The following is a 15885-nucleotide window of genomic DNA, read 5'->3' as shown; positions in this document are numbered from 1 at the left end:
TGGTCGTCTAACATTCTTCAATATCGAATTGCCACCCCAACCCACCATCCTCATTGTGTACCTGCCTTAGTCATTCAGTTGTACGTCAACTCTGTTCTGTCAAAAATCTCCGCGCGTTTGTTAACTGGATCGTGCGGTCGTGGACCCCTTGCTTCAATTTGGCTCGTTCACATCGTGCCCTTTCCTCGCAGCTCAATCGGTGCGGCAAGGACAGCCACTATCTCCAGTTCTCCTCGCCCTCCCTCCCGAATGGGCGACTATCACGACACGGTCCCGCCCAGGGACATCGAGGTTGCTGTCGAAGGAGTGTCTAAACAATCAAGTTGTTCTATCAGGCTAGTTGGAGCTCCGGTCACCCCCCTCTCCAGGCGAGATATCGGGTCCTATAAACACCATGCTGCCTGCTCCCACATTCTCCTTCCCATCTGCTAACATTCTCTTCGAGCATTTACGTTCTTGAATTGTTTCCGTGACCTGTGTTTTGCGTGCCCTACTCGGCCGTTGGCACTTGTGGTCCGTCCTCTCCTTTTTCTCTGGAATTCACCATTCTTCTGAGAGCTTCTTGCCCGGTCCGCTCCATGGCTACCGAGTGGCAACCTGGGTGTATGCTCCCTCAGAACCCGCCGGCGCTGGAGAGTGTGGGAGCAGGCTCTGGTCGAGCTTTACAGAACACCTCTGGTAATGCTCAGTTATACTCAGATCACGTTGGAAACGGCAATGTAACTTGTGGTGAAGACCAAGTCCAGCAGCTGCCCTACAAGTATCCTCAACCACCTCACCCTCTTCCTCACACAGTGTCGGCTCCAAACCTGAGCCAGCAGGCCCTCGCGGCTCGTCTGCAGCAGAAGAAGCTTCGACGACTGCAGTCTGCTGGTCCGCCTCTGCCGACGTCCAACGGTTCCCGGAAGAGGAGCTACCTGAAGTCCCAGAAGTATCTTGAATACCGGGCAAGACCTCGACGGGATACAGGCAAAGATGGCGAGCCTGTCTGGTCTGATGCTTTGGAAGATGCCTTCCAGCAGGGTTAGATATTCCCCTCACTCTTGGCATTAGCTCCTATACTAACAATGTGATATAGCGTTGGAGGCCAACCCTCCTATGGGTCGAAGAAAGTGGTCGGAGCGTGGAAAGTCATATGGCCGTAATGAACTCATTGCGGAGTACATCTATCGCTTGACCGGTAAGAGAAGAACAAGGAAGCAAGTGTCCAGTCACCTCCAGGTGTTGGATTCCTTCCTCAAGGGCGACCCTGAATGTAAGTCAATGCATATTAGCACCATGTACATACATATATGGTGCGGAGATGACAGAACGCTAACATTAGACGTATAGGGGAGAGGCTCGTCCGCGAAAAGCCAGAGGGCTCTGGCAGCCAACCGCAGACCAGTGGTCCGCAGTATAGGAGCTCCTTTGACCACCAAATACCGAGAAGCTATAGTGCTCACCTTCCATCTACCTACCATGACCACGCCGGTGCGGTGCAGCCTTACAGCGGGGAGCTACCGCCGCCGCACCTCACCCTTGGATCTAATATCCATGATGCCAACACTCACTTGATCCATGCATTCAACTTCGACATGTGGGTGAGTGCCCCTCAGCAGGCAAACCGCATCGACAAGGCCTTGCATGTGTACACCCGCCTCCAGGGAGACCAGCACCGCCCAGCAACGCTGCCTATGCCCTTGGAGAATCTCATCGGATGGCGGGAGTCTTTTCCTCACCTTGCCTCTTTAATTGATGACATCAACGGTCCCCTGGACTGCGATATCATTCTCCTCGAGGTGAACCTACAGCTGATGGGAGACTTTCCTCCATCAGGATCCAGACTTGGAATTCAGCTGGACCTTGACTTTGCTCATCCCACTGCTGGAGATGTCTCCATGGTTAGCCAGATGAGAGAGTGGACATGCAGCACGAATATCTACGAAGATGGACAGAAGATGCTGGAGACATATCACGATCTCCAGAAGGCATCGTCTACGAAGGTCAAGCCTCTTTTTGAGTCTTCGTGGTGGGCTACGCTCTTCACCCAGCTCACTCAGGAGAAGCGGTTGGCCGAAGACTCCGGCCAGCCTGAAGCTGCCCACGCGGCTGATGAGCACACCAGGCAGTTCTTCCGCTCCCTCTCTGCGGTGCAAGAGCTACGAGCGGTTCCGCCCAGCCACCGCCGGCTTTCCAATTTCTCGGCCAGTCATGGTGATGAGAGCAAGCGGATGGCTGTTCTGCTCTGGAAATTCCGCCAGACGCGCCCCGGAGAGGTTGGCACCACAACATGGAGAAGGCTGATTCCTCCTCCAGACCGGAGCACGACCAACAGCCCGCGAACCCACACGGGAGTCGATCTGCCTCCGCTGGCGCTGGAATCGGTGATGTCGAAGCAGCCTCAGCAGGTATACCAGCCTCCTCAGCATCATGATCTCCTCCACCCGGGCCAGAACGTCCAGCATCACTGGCCCATCTATCAGGAGACCCATGAAAGTGTCCCTAATATGTTCCCTTCTCAGGGATCCTATGACTTTCTGAACTCTATCTCAAAGGCAGAGGATGGCTACGGGGACAAGACCGCAGCGAGCTCCGTTCTGGACCCTTTCCCCGGTCTGCATCAGGAGACCACTCAGGCCAGCAGCATCAGTGTTACAACCGCTGGACAGCCGATGATCAACCTGCACGATATTCCCTTCTCCCAGTCCCATTATGCCGGATACACCATTGCTCCCGATGGCCACTACATGCCTCCCCAGCAACAGCACACCAGAGCACACGATAACAGTGTGCTGCACTCCATCTTCGGACCACCTACCGGTACCCCGATTGATGATATGGCACACGGGCAAGCGCCACTCTGGGACTCGCATCAGACCGGCATTCACGGCGACCTTAACGCCAGCAACGGCGGTTACACCCACCTGCAGTACCCCAGCCAGCACCATCAGGTTCCCGTATCGCGCGAGCAGCGGACCGGAAACGGACTGGAAGGCATGATGCCTTCCGATGACCTGATGGACAAGATTGTCGGGGGCGTATCCGGGGACCCCGGCATCCCCAACTCGGGCCCCGATCACACCAACTCGGTTTACCCCGAGGGCACGACGGTCTGAAACAGATTTAACAAAAAAAATCATGAATAATAATAATGATGATGGTAATGTACGGTTTTATCAAGGAGAATTGGTCAGGTTCCATTTTTTTCGGCGGCGTTTCTTTTTGGGTGTTTTTTGGTGGCATGATACTCCTGGACAAAAGGCAAAGCGGGCGCATGCATGGATTGGGTATTTCTGTGATATCTCTGGGATCTTTTGAATTATTCCCTTTTTTTTTTTTTTCTCTCACTCTTTCTTTTTTACACTCGGTTATTTTTCTTTTTCTTTTTCTTTTTCTTTTTCTTTTTTTTTTCGAGATAGAAAAGATATCCTGTACACCTTGTAACTAATTAATATTAGAACCTATCTACATTTCATTAATTTCACAATGGATATTTCCCAAGAACCCAACATCGCGTTGTCTTTCTCCTTTGTTTTCCTACCTATTTATCACCGGACGCGAGTTGTAAACCACGTCGCGACTGATTATTTTTCGCGCGCGTCGGTCATATTGACTTGAGATGGATCTCGTACCTTACATTGCCCATTTGTTCCCCTCGTGCCGGCAAGGGTCCAACCGTGGTCCATTTTAGCGGGATAGATCGACCAAGGCAAAAAAGAAAAAAAAGAGACAAAAAATAATACAGCAATACTGTAGTAATAAATCCGGAGATCCACTCCCAAAAAATCAACCTGGGGCTAAAAAGGGACCAATAATGAAAAATATCCCCAGTCGAGTTCTCTTTTTCGGGACTTCAGTTGAAGTTTGGGATAAAAAGGGAAAGGGAAGTTTGATTTTAGCCGGCACGATCTGGGGACATTTTATCCGGGTGGGTATTATTATGTCTTATTATGGTTCTTCTTCTTTTTCTTTTTGGTTCGGGTTCCCTCGTCCCTGGAAGTATTAGTACGTACCGTATACTTACTTGATCTCGGGGAGTTCTGTGATGTTCTATTCTATTCTCTGCTGGTTTGCCAACTGTGTGTGTGTGAGCTTTGCAATTGAGCTCTGAGATGAGTTTTGACTATTGCTGATTTTAATAATAATAACAATAATAGAGAATCTACTGTCTACGAGAATTATAGCATAAGTATGTAGATGCTTATTTCTCTCTGTCCGGGAAAACATCCATCGGGGTCATCGGACCGGGTGATATAGCCAGCTCCCCATCTCACAACAGCCCGGTCCAAAACTTCCCAGCAACCGGCAAACCGTCTCTTGACCCCATCATAGCGGCTTGATTATTATTTGGCAGAAATAATCATGAGCCTTCCGAGTGTTTTCCCTTTCCCCCGCTCTCTGTGGGGTCCTGACTTGAGGCTTTAGCCTTTCCTCCAGGATAAATTTCAAGACCAAGGGGAGGGGGAGGGGCAAGCTCTGTGGCCACGCAAGCTAGACAGTAGTAGTAATTATTATTATTTATCGAGCTTTCTTAAAAGGTCAGGCCATACCCGCGCTCTTGGTTTTCTTCTTTTCTTTCTAGAGTAAAACGCTTGAGAAATCCGTCTTGGGGAGAAAAAAAAAGAAAACAACAAAAGTCGTCCTTGCAACGAGAAAAGTTCTAGCATCAATCAATTCATATCAGACAAAATGCCTACTCCTGCTACTATCAAGCTTAACAGCGGCTATGACATGCCCCGTGTCGGTTTCGGTCTCTGGAAGGTCGCAAATGACACTTGCGCGGACCAGGTCTACAACGCTATCAAGGCTGGTTACCGTCTGTTCGATGGCGCTTGCGGTAGGTGTTTCCCTGGGGGGTTTGAGGGGGGATGTGTTTCTTCCTGAAATAGAATTAGTGAGCTGATGGAACTGCGTTTACAGACTACGGCAACGAAGTCGAGGCTGGTCAGGGTGTTGCCCGCGCCATCAAGGAGGGTATCGTGAAGCGTGAGGAGCTGTTCATCGTTTCCAAGCTGTGGAACACCTTCCACGAGGGTGACAAGGTCGAGCCGATTGCCCGCAAGCAGCTGGCTGACTGGGGCGTCGACTACTTTGACCTCTACTACATCCACTTCCCCGTTTCTCTGAAATACGTCGACCCCTCCGTCAAGTACCCCCCCGGCTGGAGCCAGGGAAACGAGATCGAGTTCAGCAACGCTACCATCCAGGAGACCTGGACTGCCATGGAGTCGCTGGTTGACAAGAAGCTCGCCCGCAGCATCGGTATCTCCAACTTCAACTCCCAGCTGATCATGGACCTGCTCCGCTACGCTCGCATCCGTCCTGCTGTTCTCCAGATCGAGCACCACCCTTACCTCGTCCAGCCCCGTCTGATCGAGTACGTCCAAAAGGAAGGTCTCCGCGTCACTGCCTACTCTTCTTTCGGCCCGCTCAGCTTCCTCGAGTTCCACATGGAGAACGCGGACAACTGCCCTCGTCTGTTCGACAGTCCTGTCGTCCAGCAGATCGCCGCCAAGCACGGCAAGAGTGCTGCGCAGGTGCTGCTGCGGTGGTCTACCCAGCAGGACATCTCTGTCATTCCCAAGAGTGACAAGCCCTACCGTCTGGCTGAGAACCTGAACGTGCTCGAGTGGGATCTCGAGGAGGCTGATATCAAGGCCATCAGCGCCCTGGACAAGAACCTCCGATTCAACGACCCCCTCAACGTGAGTTTTCTACCCTATTCAACGCCCTTCTTCAACGCATCTCTCTAACAATGTCTTCTAGTACGGCATGTACGTGCCCATCTTCTAAACGCAGACATGACCTCCCCCCATCGGCACTTTTCTCCGCTCGACCTTCGATAGGTGCGCAACCAGGCTAAAATGAGCCGCGCCTGATTGCGATAAGGGCGACTATGTACTTCCTTTTTTTGACGATCGATATGAGCGTATTCATCAGACCCGCCATTGCATCGTACTGGAGATATGCAATGACGGATATGTGCGCATTTGGAATGATCGGGTTCGCTGCAGCCGACAGCTATATCTGCTTCCCCCTAAGTATATCAGTACCTGTTACGTTATGACCTTAAAGATTCATGTCTCTCGGTAGTAGACAATGTATAAATTCCATTCCACCTTTAACTGTGTGCCCTTAAAAACATTTGATGATTAGTTTGTAGTCAATTCGACTGAATAAAGTTAAGCTCGTAACTAGACTCTGCATATGCATGATTTGAGGTGATGGCGGAGAATTACCCCAAAGGGAAAAATATCGGCCAACGCCAAGCCAAATCGACACCTGGAGAAAAAGATCCACAGCTGCATCCCCAGCACCACACCCGATCGACACAGCTCTTGGATTATATACGGCACCTTGTTGATTCCAAGGTAATGATTCACGATCTAATTAATAATAACATAGACGGGAGGACACATATCATCTTCTGCATCAAAACTTCGCCCAGAAAACTGGCAGAATTCTCACCCTAGAAAGACAAGGGAAGAAGACAAAACCATCTCATTCATTCATTCATTCATACATTAACCCGTCCCTCAAAACCCGAGACCCTGCTTTTAGAGGAGAAAAAACAACCCACATCTTTCAAACAGACAAGAGGGAAAGAGAGAGGACAAGACAAGGATGCTCACGACCATGTCGGCCCTTCGATCCCGAGTCGCGTTCAAACAAGTCCACATCCAGACGACGCCCGCGCCGCGGAATCTGGCTGAGAGCAAACTGGTCCTCGCAGCGCTGCAGAGGTTTGGGGAAGTTGTGACGTTTAGAAACTTGAAGGTATGTGCTTCTATCTTATTCTTTATACATACATGCGTGCGTGCGTGCGTACATGGTATTATGTGTGTTTTGGGTGGGTTACTTTATCTTTGAAGGGCGATTCGTTTCTAGATTCGAGTTTTGCTTTTGATGTGTTGATTGTCTAGTTATTTTTTTTACTTGGTTTTCTGATACTTATATGAGTTGCAATCTTGTTGGACTGTTTGTACTGCGTTGTTGAAATAATTCCCCCATCTTTTCATGCGTCCAGAATCACCTCTCTTTGCATGGCTATATTCTATGATGAAGAGATCGAATGCGTGTCTGCTGCAGTTATTCAGACTTTACTTCCATTTCCTATACACCCTATATCAAGTGTCATTTCCATCCCTGTCTTTTTGTTTTATCTTTTCCTTGAAACTTACGCCGAAACCCAGTACGACACAACCAACACATCCATAAACCTCGACCGAGCCACGCTCGCCATCTTCGACACCTCAGACGCCGCTACACGCGCCATCGAAGCATCACCCCTCACAATCGAAATCCCACCACCACCCCCCAACACAAAATGGACCTCCTCCTCCCCACCAGGCAAATCCGCCATGGACCCCTGGTCCGAAACCTCCCCCCCGGACCCATCCTCATCATCATCATCATCATCATCATCATCATCATCATCAACAACAACCCCACGTACCATGACCTGCAAAATCGATTATTCCCGCCACAGCCACGAATCAGCAGTCCTCCGCAACCCGTACCATAATTCATATGAAGTCCTCACGAATAGTTATTGGTATCATGACCTGACGAAATCGACGGGGATTCCACTGCCTGAGCTTGCGGATGGGATGATGAGTAGGAAGGAACATGTGCCGTTTCGGATTAAGAAGAGGTATCAGGATGAGAATGTGCGGATGGGGGCGACGTCGTTGATGGGGTTGTATAGGGATGGGTTGGAGAAGAAGGGGGGGAAGAAGGGTGAAGAGATAGATGCTGCGGAATCGGAAGTGAAGGAAGAGACGCAGAAAGATGAAGAAGAGACGTTGGGATCAGCGAGGTTGTCGCCGAAAGAGGAGATGAAGCTTATGAGGGCGAAGTGGAAGACTGTCCCGTCTGATGGTGTTTGAGGTGTGAAGGGGTTATTGAATAATGGGCCTTGATTATATATTACCGGATGCAGCCTCCGAGAACCCTCATTGTCACATGTCTATAGGGGGCGCTCGTCGAGAGGGATGGCCACAACCAAAGCCGGAAAATAGGGGTCTAGAACCCTGAAGATCATCTCGAGCATACGAGGACGAAAGGCCTGACCTCAGAAATGCCCCTCATCATCTAATCCAGCGGCAAAAGCCTTGCGATCTAACCGTCAAGTCCGAAGTATGCATGTATCTACATATATACACCTTCAAGAACTTTCTCCCAAATCAAATAATCAACCCCCCCCCCAACAACCCCATCCATCCCCAAAATTGTCTGCTGCAAAATAATCTCCAGACGATGTTGACATTCTCTTCGCGTGGCCCCCAGATAAAAGCAAATATACCCGCGAAATGTTAATACTAACTCAGCTGAAATGAAATCATACTTTGCTTGACTTCGAGATTCAACTACAACCAGCTGTTGGCAATGGTAGTTTCTCTCTCTCTCTCTCTCTATTTCTTTTTAGATGGAATTTGAAATTGATGATGAGTTGGAGAAGCGAGGTAGAGATGGATATCTTGAGATTAGAGATACCAGACTGCCAAGAAAATTAGAATAGATTCTTGCGGTATAATTATTCCCTACAGCTTTTCTGAACCATTTCTATTGACTGGGATGCGGTATTACTCGACAATAGTCAATACTACAGTGAACGATTTGAAAGAGAAGCGTATAACAAGGGGAAAATTCCGATTCGATTCATCATCATTCACACGTGGTCCATTCTACACTGAGGCTAGACTAGACTATCAAGTTCTCACGTAGGCTGTAGTAGAGCGAGTCGAGTTAGCAAGATGTTTTACCAGTAATAATAAAACGATATGGGAGAGACAAGAAGAAAAAAAAGATGAGCGTAGGCACTTACTAGCATCGATCTGCATAATCTGCGGCAATGCCAACCGAACCTTGTTCCTATATAGCGCCGGTGCTCTCGTCTGCAGCGGATTTCCCTCAAAATACACGGTTTTCAGCTCCTTCTTATCCCGCAGTTCGCGCTCGACTTCCTCGAAGCTGGAGATCTGGTTGTTCGAACCCCACAGTTCCTCCAGGTGCTCGAGGTGGGAGAGATGTTCGAGTTTCGAGACCTGGTTGTTGGAGAAGTCGAGGACACGCAGGTTGGTGTTGCCCTCCAAACCGGAGAGATCGGTGATGGCGTTGTGGGAGAGGTAGAGCTCTTCGAGGTTCTTGAGGTTCGACAGGCCGGTGATGCTAGTGAGGCGGTTTGATTGGATGGAGATGATGCGGAGGTTAGAAAGGGCGTCGAGGTTCTATACATGAGGTTTGTTAACGCCTCTGCTCTGGTGGGACCATAGAGGAAGAGACAGCTCTCTCACCTTCATTTCGGTGATCTTATTCTTCCCCAGCCAGAGCTCCTCCAACGAGTGTAACGTCTCCAGGTTCTCGATTTCCTAAAGAAACAATCATAAGCATCACTCGGAGATCGAATCAACAGCCCTCAAAAAGTCCAGCTCATACCCTGATCCTGTTGGCACCTAATTCAAGATTCTTCAACCGCTCCAGACCCTCTAGCCCCTCTATCTTCGATATCCGATTTTGAACGAAGAACAGATCAGTCAACTTTGTGAGATGCGACACGTTCTTGATATGCTTGATCTTATTGAAGCTGAGATCGAGACTCGTCAGGTTCGTGAACTCGTCCAGACCCTTGATGTGTGAAATGAGGTTATCGTAGAGGTCAAGCTCCGTGAGGGTGGAGCTGATGTTAGAGGGTAATTCTATGCGCGTGATCTGGTTTTGTCGTAGGCATATTTTCTATAATGATACCCAACTGTTAGTCTTCATATTTTTCCAGTCTCTGCTTCACATCCCCGCGAGAGAATGGCGGTGATGCGGGGAACGTGGTAAAGAACCTATACGCACCTCGACTTTGGGGAACCGCTCCAGATGCAGAGCTGGAATGGATGTTATACGACAGTGCACGAGGTCGATATCCTGATATCAGAAGTATTGTTCAGCGGAACGTCCTGACAGATCTCGTTCTCCGATCCCGAAGCAAGGTGAGGGGGAGTGTACGTCAATGTCTTCTTCCACGTCCTCCAACAGATCTGCACCGGAAAAGGAACATCATTAGCTTCTATACCCATTATATCATCTAGAAAAACAGTGTCTTCCATCAAGAATAAGACCACGAGTATAGCGGAGCCAGCTCAATGCGTACCTTCATCAGCATCGATCTGCTCTGGAGGTGGAGCATCTTCATCCGAATAATCGGGGTCCTCAAGAGCTTCTGGGTTCGTGATAACCGCGCTCTTTTCCACCCTCAATTTCCCATCCCAGCCGCTGCTACTCTTCATCTCTGTCCCTGTGGTCTGCGCGGCTTGCTGCTGCTGTCCGTCGATCGCTGGTGGCGCGGAATCCGCGTCTGTCGACATCGAATGCGAACAAGTCCAGGGCCGATCAAGGAAGAGGATATTTCTAGTTGCAATGAAGCCGGAGAGAGGATCACACTGAGCTTAACAAGAATGGGAATCTTGTATAGAAAGAAGCACGTGGGGACGTGGGTGTATGATTCTGCCGCGTCGGAGTTAATCCCGCGGCGCCGTTCCTGGAGTTGCTGTTTGCGGCACGAAAAGGCCGTCATACAGAAGCCACTGACTTCGACACGACTAGCGACGGAAGAGTTTACTACGAAAGTGTACAGAGTTCAGCTATATCGATTACACAAGAAACTCAGTTCTTTAATCCAATTATTTATTGCATTCTACAGGGATACACGTTCCCGCCAAAACTGGTATCTTCTGTCAGGTGTTGGTTGGGTGAACGTCGTTTTTTAATGACAAAAGGCCTTTATGTACAGCGCAGGAGCCGCAAAGGATGAAACACATATATATGGCAGTGGCATCGATCATAAGTATGCCGACGTAGTAACTTGCTTACGCGACATTCGACGCCTTCAGACTAGCGCAATGGATCGGGCGCTGAAACGCAGAACAAGCTGCCCGTCGCTGTGAAAGTTCCTGACAAGGTTCGCTGGGAAGAAAAAAAGAGAACAAAATGAGAGGTGGGGAATCAATAAACAGCAGCTGTGGGACGAGAAACAAAACAAAATGAGATGGTAATGTCGTGTGTCGACGGACAAATTTTTGAGAGAAAAAGAAAACAGCGGATACATGAGTCCAGCAAATCTTAAGCTGATGACTAGAACAGACGCCTGCTGAATGCAAAACGAGATATAATAAGGAAAGCCGGCTCGCTGGGAGCAATGTAAGCGGGCTCCGCCATGGAGTGGTAGGAGTGACATAGGAGGAATCCGACGTGCCAAGGGTGATATCAGATTATGCCAAGAAACGGGAGATCTTTCTCGGCGCTGGCTGTTCCTTTCCTGTCCAGATCTTGTTGAGAAAGTACGAGGGTCGTTGCGGTCAAGTATCATTCAGAAAACAGCTCCCCGTCCGGAAGCACGTGGGAGCAGGAAGGCAACAGGGTGAGAGTGTATGCAGGACTGCTGTAGTCCCCAATGAACGGAAGAAAACGGTCACAGACAGTCAACGCTATGAGAAACCCTTGTGTATAACCCAGGCTAAAGAGTAACATCGAGAACCAAGCTCACATCTTGAACTCGGGAACCGGCAAGATCTTCGAGGACGGGTATCAGATCAAGTAGCTCATTATCATGAGCGTCAGAGAACCAGCTGCTGATGGGTATCGCGTGTTGAGGATGGAATATATACGAAGTCGGAGAATTATCGATAATGATGGTCTCTCGAAGGTCACGACCAACCTGGGAAAGATCCTTGACATAATTTCCCTGGTGGTTATAACAACTGTCCCTAAACAGACGGTGATGGACAACGTGATGGATATCCAGCTGATCGAGAAGAGGATCACCGTACTACCACCAATTATTAGCCGTTGTCACGGATGGATCACCATGTGCCGTAGGAGTGCCACTCACCTTGGAGACAGAGGCTGTGAACACGACCACTTCGTACAATTCACCGACCCGTTTCATGAATTGATCGACTCCTGGTCGCTTGATCACGTAGATGTTGTGATACTGACCTTCGATTTCGACAGGAATAGTGAAGTCAGCTCTCTCAAGGACCTAGGAAGGGCAATTAGTCTTCATTGGGGAACGGAGGAAAAGGAGTGGAAGACGGTACTTACTTTAAAACTACTGTGCACAAGGGTCTCGTCCAGATCGAGAACGAGGCATTTTCGGTTTTGCAGATGAGGTAGAGGCGGTGGTAGCAACCATTGCTGCCCCTCTCCGACGCTTGAAGGCGGCTGTTTGAGCGTCGGTGCCAGCGGCGGTGGAGGGAGGAGAGCCACAACTTGCCCTTCGTCATGAGAAGGTTGTCCCGCATCCTCGTCTCTGTCTATTGCAGGAGCATCGGCCATAGTGACGTCTTTGTCGTCTCTATCGGACGGCGTGTATTGGGTTGAAGCCGCTGCGTCATTATCGGCTGGCCTTGCGGAAATGTCACCATTTTCGACCGTTGTGGCTGCACCAGCGGCTGCGTTCGACGCGGACAACTTCCTCGACGGCTCCTGGTTGGAACTATCAACGGACTTTCCTTGCAAGGACGGCTTCCGCTGGGCAGATGCAGATGGGTCGAGACGGCTGTCTTGCGGCGACCCTGCGGCCCCTCCGGCGCCAGAACTTCGGTCTCCATCTACCTGCGACTGCGACTGATCCGACGTGACCGCCAGGTTTGACTTCTCGTCACCGAAAGGGTTCGGTTCGCGCGATTCTGCGATGCTGGAGTCGCCTCCAGCGGCGTCCGCCTTCTCCGGACCAGCTTGTCTACCGTGGGCCGGTTCCCGTTTGAAAGCTTTCTTGGGAGGCAGTGTAGGATCTTCATTGTCCACGCTGGAGGAACTGCAGCAGTTCAGAAAAGCGAATAGTCTAGAGGAAGTTTTCGATTTCTTCTCTGTCTTCGTCGCGTCCGTCAGCTCAGGCGCCGTAGCCTTGGATCCTTCCGCGTTGGCCATTTCTTGATTGCTCCGTCGCGATGCTCGACTGCTTGCTCGACTGGTGTCTCTCCGCCTTTTCGTGATACTTCCTCTGCGACCTCCTTCAGGGCTTCCCGAATCACCCGGCCTCGACTCGCTTCCGGCTTCTGTGGTAGACTTCTTGTTCAGCTTCGACGACGTCCGAGATGGGCCCAGCAGTAACGAGCGCTTCTTCTTCGGTCGTTCAGGGGGGTTATCCGTGGGGGCAGATGAGACTCCTCGAACAGATGCAGTATGAGATGACTTTCGGTCCAGGGCAGCTCCATCCTTCGACGGGTCGAGTTTCCCGGTGGAGTTCTCATCAACGGCCGACTGGGATGATGCGGAGTCTGGAGAGAGGACGGAGATTAGCGGACCTTCTTCAAGCCCTCGAGGGGCGATAGCGACAAGACGCAAGTCTGTCAGAGACAGAAGGACGAAAAGGAAGGGCAGGACTCACTCAGGTCGTGGTGATCGGATGTGGGTGACATGGATGCAGCTTGAGCTGGAGGCTCCTGAACTGAGCGTGAGGAATGCCGCTGTGATCTCCCACCGAGCATTGGGGGCGGGCCCGCGAGATTCAGCAGAACCAGCGGCTGCGAGAGTCAAGATGATGCTTCGACCGTCTGCTTTTGGACAAACTGAAGCACAGCACCTCCAGGGTTTCCGCCGTCAGGTCGATGGGCGGAGCGGGTTTCCCCCTCTTGCAGCTCGGGGCGGTTGGGAAAGATGCAGTCACGCCTCCTGGCTGTCCAAGTTCGCTGCTTAATTAGTTCTCCCGAGCGAACACCCTCGGGTCCCTGACGCTCGTGCACGGCGCCCGTAACCTTCCCTTCCACCTTCGACCCTGTCGAATTGTCGCGAGGCTGGCGAATCGACTAATTCCGTGATTCACGCAGGATCCAGTCGGTTTGTTCGTTGTTTTGTTTGTTGGGTTGGATGAAGCTGACGGAGGTGGGAGGGGTGAAACTTGACTTGGTAGTACGGTGCTTTGCTTTCGCTTTTCGTTTCTGCTCTGCTCTGCTCTGCTTTGCTTGCTCGAGACCGACGTGGTAGTAGTGTAATAGTAAGTAGAGTAGTAGTTAATTAGTTAAGTATTATTACTGTATGATTACTGGCCGTGGGAAAACGATCGACGAGTCGTGGGAGAGTCGCCAGGATCTGAGCCGGGGTTGTTTGGTGGCAGCACAGCACTGAGCAGAGCTGTTTTCCGGGATCGTTCTTTTTTTTTGCAGGCCAAGGAGACGGGGGGGAACAAGCTCGTGGTGATTGCTGGATGGGCTCAACTCAGTAAATAATACTGTAATACAGTAGTAGTCGTAGTAGTTGGCCCCCCTGGGTTGGAAGCGAAATTGAGGGCGGGAGCGGCAGATGGTCTGGACCTACCTAAGGAACAAGTGAGCTTGCCAGTCCACTAGCGACCTCCGTCGACCGGCGCTAAGAAGAACGACGGGCTGGACTGGATGATCTCCGGGCGCGATCAGCCGGCCAGCTTTGCTCGGGGGGAATCTTTCTGGGGCAGAACGAGAGAAGAGCGAGAGAGAATAATAAGAATAATAACAATACCAGATGGCAGATACATACTCTAGTCCGACACTCCCCCGTGGATGCAACCGGTGGGGCAGCCAGAGAACGAGGGAGGGAGAATCAAGATGGAGGAGAGTTAAAATCGATTGGCTTATCTATTCCTAGAGGATGGCTGTGGTGATGATCTCGAGGGTGGTCAGGACTCAGGACAGACGATACGGATACACTTCCCCGTTCGCGGGGTCACAAGGACGAAGGGGAACTTGGAAGGGGAAGAGGCAATCCTGAAGCCAGAAGACAGTTGAGAGTATCTAGTAGTAATAACTCAATAGCACAACTGGTGGGCTCAGAGAGAGAGAGATGGCTCCGTCGACTATCAGCAGGTCTCACTGTGAGTAACAAAGTAATAATAATGACTTGCTCTAGACAGAAGCAGCTTGTCTTGCCTGGGATCAATCATTTTGTTTCGCTATCCTGCAATAACAACGGATAGAAGTATTACATGCGTGTCTCTGGGGAATGGACTAACTGTTAATTGCTCCATCCTGCAGAAGCCCGTGGAGGCCTCTGCCAAACGCGCAGTTGAGCATCGAATGGAAATCATCATGCGCACTGGCCGGCTAAACTACAACCGATCCGGAAATGTAGCTACACTGGCCGTTGTGTCTATCTCCCGTCTGTTCTGGCAGTAATAATAAGACTCAAATCCTTCAGTAGGTCGAATGAATAATAAAATGTCCTGCTGATTGGGACAGGAAACAGGGTCTGCCACACCCAGTTTCGATCCTCAGGGATTGGCTGCCCCGGCCAGTCCTCCCTCCTTCCGGCTGCTGCCCGTGCAGAAGACTGCTTGCTTGCTAGCAGGCAGGCAGTCCGGGGAAGAGCCCGACTTGGTGACTATCTACTGGCTGCAGGCTAGGGAATTATAATTAACTATTGTCCGGGATCGAAACAAAAATGATCAACAGCAGCCGAACATCCCGACTCCCAGATGCACGTCAAGGAGCTGGCATGTTCTGTTCTAATTTCTGCCCTCCTTGCCATGCCGGACATTGTTGTGCTTTCTAGGACCTCCAGAAGAATAACTACATATGTAGTTACCCCTTCCTGGCATTCTCCCTCCGTGGAGCTGTCTGTCATCCATCCAATTGGCGACAGCACAGCGGGGAGCTGGCAATGGGGGCGAATGAAACGCGTTTGGCGGTGCTTCGAGGCTGAGCGTGTGGCTAATCACACACCTCCATCCCCATTATTGTGATCCGATTGTCACACACCTGGGCGCTTACGCAGGACACTGCCAGATAGGAACGTTCTCCTTGGAAAGAAGGGGACCACTCTTTGTTGCTAGAAGACTCTAGTTATCTGATTATTGTCCAACCCGACTCTTCCAGCCTATACATGATGATGACAAGTTAGTTAACTAGTTTAGTTATACGGAGTATAGGGGCCATCGGATAG

General features: G+C 50.5%; 5 protein-coding genes across 5 annotated transcripts; 3 read left to right on the top strand and 2 right to left on the bottom strand.

Moving 5' to 3' along the window:
• Positions 1 to 316: 316 nt before the first annotated feature.
• Positions 317 to 3447, top strand: C8Q69DRAFT_217316 (transcription factor AbaA). Its single transcript, XM_028626260.1, has 3 exons — positions 317 to 1023; positions 1079 to 1255; positions 1333 to 3447. Exons 1-3 carry the CDS (start codon positions 579 to 581, stop codon positions 3096 to 3098), a joined length of 2388 nt encoding a protein of 795 aa, XP_028486794.1. The 5' UTR covers positions 317 to 578; the 3' UTR covers positions 3099 to 3447.
• A 1224-nt stretch (positions 3448 to 4671) lies between these two features.
• On the top strand, positions 4672 to 5775 carry C8Q69DRAFT_399681 (putative NAD(P)H-dependent D-xylose reductase xyl1; the record flags this gene model as incomplete). The annotated part of the gene is made up of 3 exons (XM_028627867.1): positions 4672 to 4819; positions 4903 to 5687; positions 5749 to 5775. 3 exons carry the CDS (start codon positions 4672 to 4674, stop codon positions 5773 to 5775), a joined length of 960 nt encoding a protein of 319 aa, XP_028486793.1.
• Positions 5776 to 6618: 843 nt separating this feature from the next.
• C8Q69DRAFT_506014 (hypothetical protein) lies at positions 6619 to 7871 on the top strand (the record flags this gene model as incomplete). Its single annotated transcript, XM_028632761.1, has 2 exons — positions 6619 to 6759; positions 7176 to 7871. The coding sequence occupies 2 exons, from the start codon at positions 6619 to 6621 to the stop codon at positions 7869 to 7871; spliced, it is 837 nt and encodes a 278-aa protein (XP_028486792.1).
• An 822-nt stretch (positions 7872 to 8693) lies between these two features.
• On the bottom strand, positions 8694 to 10259 carry C8Q69DRAFT_400561 (hypothetical protein; the record flags this gene model as incomplete). The annotated part of the gene is made up of 6 exons (XM_028627889.1): positions 8694 to 9212; positions 9279 to 9353; positions 9421 to 9717; positions 9826 to 9897; positions 9979 to 10010; positions 10124 to 10259. 6 exons carry the CDS (start codon positions 10257 to 10259, stop codon positions 8694 to 8696), a joined length of 1131 nt encoding a protein of 376 aa, XP_028486791.1.
• A 1226-nt stretch (positions 10260 to 11485) lies between these two features.
• C8Q69DRAFT_443548 (plasma membrane phosphatase required for sodium stress response) lies at positions 11486 to 13460 on the bottom strand (the record flags this gene model as incomplete). The annotated part of the gene is made up of 4 exons (XM_028628925.1): positions 11486 to 11797; positions 11861 to 12010; positions 12073 to 13319; positions 13361 to 13460. The coding sequence occupies 4 exons, from the start codon at positions 13458 to 13460 to the stop codon at positions 11486 to 11488; spliced, it is 1809 nt and encodes a 602-aa protein (XP_028486790.1).
• Positions 13461 to 15885: the final 2425 nt, after the last annotated feature.

The sequence above is a fragment of the Paecilomyces variotii genome, assembly GCF_004022145.1.
Source record: "Paecilomyces variotii strain CBS 101075 chromosome Unknown C8Q69scaffold_3, whole genome shotgun sequence".
Classification (NCBI taxonomy): domain Eukaryota; kingdom Fungi; phylum Ascomycota; class Eurotiomycetes; order Eurotiales; family Thermoascaceae; genus Paecilomyces; species Paecilomyces variotii.
Note: the sequence above shows the minus strand (reverse complement) of the source record. Positions and strands in the feature narration are given on the sequence as shown.

Bases quoted from the DNA above. Each gene is read 5' to 3' on its own strand.
- C8Q69DRAFT_217316 (XM_028626260.1), top strand. From the start codon at position 579: ATGGCTACCGAGTGGCAACCTGGGTGTATGCTCCCTCAGAACCCGCCG. The intron at 1,024-1,078 runs GTTAGATATTCC...AATGTGATATAG, and splicing joins GGAAGATGCCTTCCAGCAGG to CGTTGGAGGCCAACCCTCCT. The intron at 1,256-1,332 runs GTAAGTCAATGC...TTAGACGTATAG, and splicing joins CCTCAAGGGCGACCCTGAAT to GGGAGAGGCTCGTCCGCGAA.